The 3,445-nt window shown below is 45.9% G+C and overlaps 1 protein-coding gene across 1 annotated transcript; it reads left to right on the top strand.

Annotated features, from left to right (window-relative positions):
• On the top strand, window positions 2,116–3,128 carry LOC109820351 (chlorophyll a-b binding protein of LHCII type 1-like). Its single transcript, XM_020386477.1, has one exon. It carries the CDS (start codon window positions 2,179–2,181, stop codon window positions 2,959–2,961), a length of 783 nt encoding a protein of 260 aa, XP_020242066.1. The 5' UTR covers window positions 2,116–2,178; the 3' UTR covers window positions 2,962–3,128.

The raw sequence follows: 3,445 nt of genomic DNA, 5'->3' as shown, positions 1-3,445 counted from the left end.
GCCCGGGCGCACTCCGGACCCATGCGATCGAAATTGCCTCTGGCTGCGACATCTCCGGCTGCATTGCCGCCTTCGCCCGTGACACGCCTGTGTGGGTCTGCATCCTCAGCAGCGGCGGCTGCGTTGCCAAACGTCACGCTGGCGGCATCCCTCGACGGCCGCCGCGGTTGTCAAGCTCGACGGATGCTTCGAGATCCTGTCGTTGGTCGGCTGTTTTTTGCCGGCTGGCGTTATTGCGGCGAGTGACGGTTTTCCTTGCCGGAACTCAGGGGCAGGTTGTGGGGGAGTGTTGTGGGGCCACTTCTTGCAGCGGGGCCGGTGGTGGTGATGGCGCTTCTTTTGCCGGTGCGTCATTTGAGAGGCTGCTAGAAGGAGAGGTGCAGCGGCCAGTGCGCGGCGGGGGGTATTGTGGGTGGATGCGCGGAGGTTATGTGGCGAAGAAAGAGCTGAGAGTTTGAATGTGTGAGAGGCGGGAAGATTGTGAGCCTTGTGGCTTTTTGTTCGTTTATAATTTACACTGATGAGAATGGACTAGTTTTAAGTGAAATCGTTCAAGGAAGAAAAGAGTAAGTAAATTGGTTTTACTTCCCAATCAGATTTGATACGTGGTTTGTAGTTATTATTTTGTTTTGCCTGAAAATTTTAGAAAGGAAGGTTCACGATATTAATTATGTTAGAAATAAATTCCATTGCTCTAGATAATATTCAAAGTATGAATATATGATTGAAAATGTGCTTTATCCACTACCTTCTCTTTTTACTATTCATTTCGTGTATGTATATATATGTAGCTACTTAGTCTAAATGGGACGTACTAGATTGTATATCCAAACAAAATCCGTTTTAGCTTCTGAAATAGGGGGAAAATGTTTTTAATGATATAATTTTTCCTTGATTACAATCCCCTCCAAGATTATTACATTGTACATGTCAACAAAAGGCTTCATTTCAAGCCGTGTTGTACTAATATATAATAGAGCGTTAGTACTACCTAGGTCCCAAATTACGGACAATTGAAGAAGAGAACTGAACCCACTGTTATAAAAGTGCTTTCACAATTTTCCTCTGCCCTGAGACAATTCTTATACAACTGGTTCTACTATCATTCGTAAACTATACTAATTCTTATTTTTCGTTCAAGGCAAACCATATTTGATATATAGTCACTAGTACAAACTGTAACAGCCCCAACGGTTGTAACCGTTGGGGCTGATCGTGTCCCCAACGATTAGAACCGTTGGGGCTGCTAAAACACCCGTTGGGACAAATTACGTTGGGGCTGATCTTGCCCCAACGGTTGAAAAACTTGCCCCAACGGTTACAACCGTTGGGGCAAGAAATTTCATTTTTTTTTTATTTTAAAAATAAAAAACACCCCAACGGTTAGAACCGTTGGGGCCTTAATCAGCCCCAACAGTTCTAACCGTTGGGGTCTTAATTAGCCCCAACGGGTACAACCGTTGGGGCAAGTGCGTGATTTAAAAAAATCAATTATGTTTAAGATTAAAATTGTGTTATTTTTCTACTTATAGTTGCGGTAGAAGGAATATGTTGCACTGCACTTTTACCATTTAGTTAGGGGCTGTTTGGATCGGTTTTTTGGATCGGTAAAAGGGAGGAAAGCTGTCAAAAATGTTAGCTTTTTGGCAGTTTTCCCCCAAAATCGCCTCTTATTGAGGTGATTTTGGGTTTGGGGGAAAGCTGCTAAAAAACTGACATTTTTGACAGCTTTCCTCTTTCTTTCCCCTTCCAAAAACCGGAACCAAACAGCCCCTTACAAGTTACCCTATTATAATTCAAATTTATTGTCACCAATGCCTTCTTTTTCTCATACTGAGCTCTCTATTTTAACTAAGAAGACGCAAAGGATGTACACAATCCAGCGTGCAGATATTCCAAAGCTCTTACTGGCTAAAATCTAGATTTCTTTGTGATACTTTGCCATGACAATGAATACACGCCACTCAGCAATCAAGAGAGCTTTCTCACAACTAGAGGCTGAGAAATCACCAAACCCCATGTCCATATCTCATCAACCAATGAAATCAAGGATTAAGATTTCCCCGGATAACAACCCACCCTCCTCAAATTAATTTGCTATTTATACCCGTAACACGACCCTCACATCTCCATCACCTCCTCTTCATCTCCAATCCTCAGTCACCTGCACCATCTAAAATGGCATCAACAATGGCTCTCTCCTCCCCTTCTCTCGCCGGGAAGGCGGTGAAGCTCACCCCTTCTCCGAGCTCATGGCAACGGCAAGTCTCAATGCGCAAGACCGCCAAGCCCGTGCCCTCTGGAAGCCCTGTACGCCCGGACCGCGTCAAGTACCTCGGCCCGTTCTCCGGCGAGCCCCCATCCTACCTCACCGGTGAATTCCCCGGTGACTACGGGTGGGACACCGCCGGCCTCTCGGCTGACCCCGAGACCTTCGCCAAGAACCGTGAGCTCGAAGTCATCCACTGCAGGTGGGCCATGCTCGGCGCTCTCGGGTGTGTCTTCCCCGAGCTCCTCTCCCGCAACGGCGTCAAGTTCGGCGAGGCCGTCTGGTTCAAGGCCGGTGCACAAATCTTCAGCGAGGGCGGCCTGGACTACTTGGGCAACCCAAGCCTTGTTCATGCGCAGAGCATTCTGGCGATCTGGGCTACTCAGGTTGTGCTCATGGGAGCTGTTGAGGGTTACAGAATCGCCGGTGGGCCCCTTGGGGAGGTGACCGACCCTCTGTACCCCGGTGGCAGCTTCGACCCATTGGGCCTCGCCGATGATCCCGAGGCGTTCGCCGAGCTTAAGGTGAAGGAGATCAAGAATGGGAGATTGGCGATGTTCTCGATGTTCGGATTCTTTGTGCAGGCAATTGTGACCGGAAAGGGGCCTCTGGAGAACTTGGCTGATCACCTTGCTGATCCCGTCAACAACAATGCTTGGTCTTATGCTACCAACTTTGTGCCCGGCAAGTGAGGAGGAGATTGATTTTCTTTCTCTGCAGCAACAATTGATCTGTTTCAAGAATCTTGAGTGGGTTTTGGATGTCTGAGGTTGTTGGTGATGTATATTAGTCTTGTGCAAGCGAGAGATTGCTTATGCTTGCAATTATATTATGATTCATTTGGTCTGGTTTACGTTCATTTTTCTCTAAAAAATTAAGCATATATATAAGTAATTCCAGATCAAAGTAGTGTCAAGAAATGGCTACTAATTTAGTAACCAAAAGTCTTTTCAGATACAAATTTCAGGGTTATCTGAATCCCTTATACGCACATTATGCATCTTCAAGTAGATTAGGATAGGTTTGATCAGAACATAAGATCACAAGAATCTCTGGCATTAACCTGTCAACAAATCACAAAGTCGATCCTTAGTTCTCAATTTACTTTGCATACATTCTTACATTTTATGGCCAAGGCACAGATATTGTAGCTTTCGTGATTTGCTATGGTTGGTT

Source organism: Asparagus officinalis, chromosome 8 (assembly GCF_001876935.1).
Source record: "Asparagus officinalis chromosome 8, Aspof.V1, whole genome shotgun sequence".
In the NCBI taxonomy this organism is placed as follows: domain Eukaryota; kingdom Viridiplantae; phylum Streptophyta; class Magnoliopsida; order Asparagales; family Asparagaceae; genus Asparagus; species Asparagus officinalis.
This window is presented reverse-complemented; position numbering and strand designations above follow the sequence as displayed.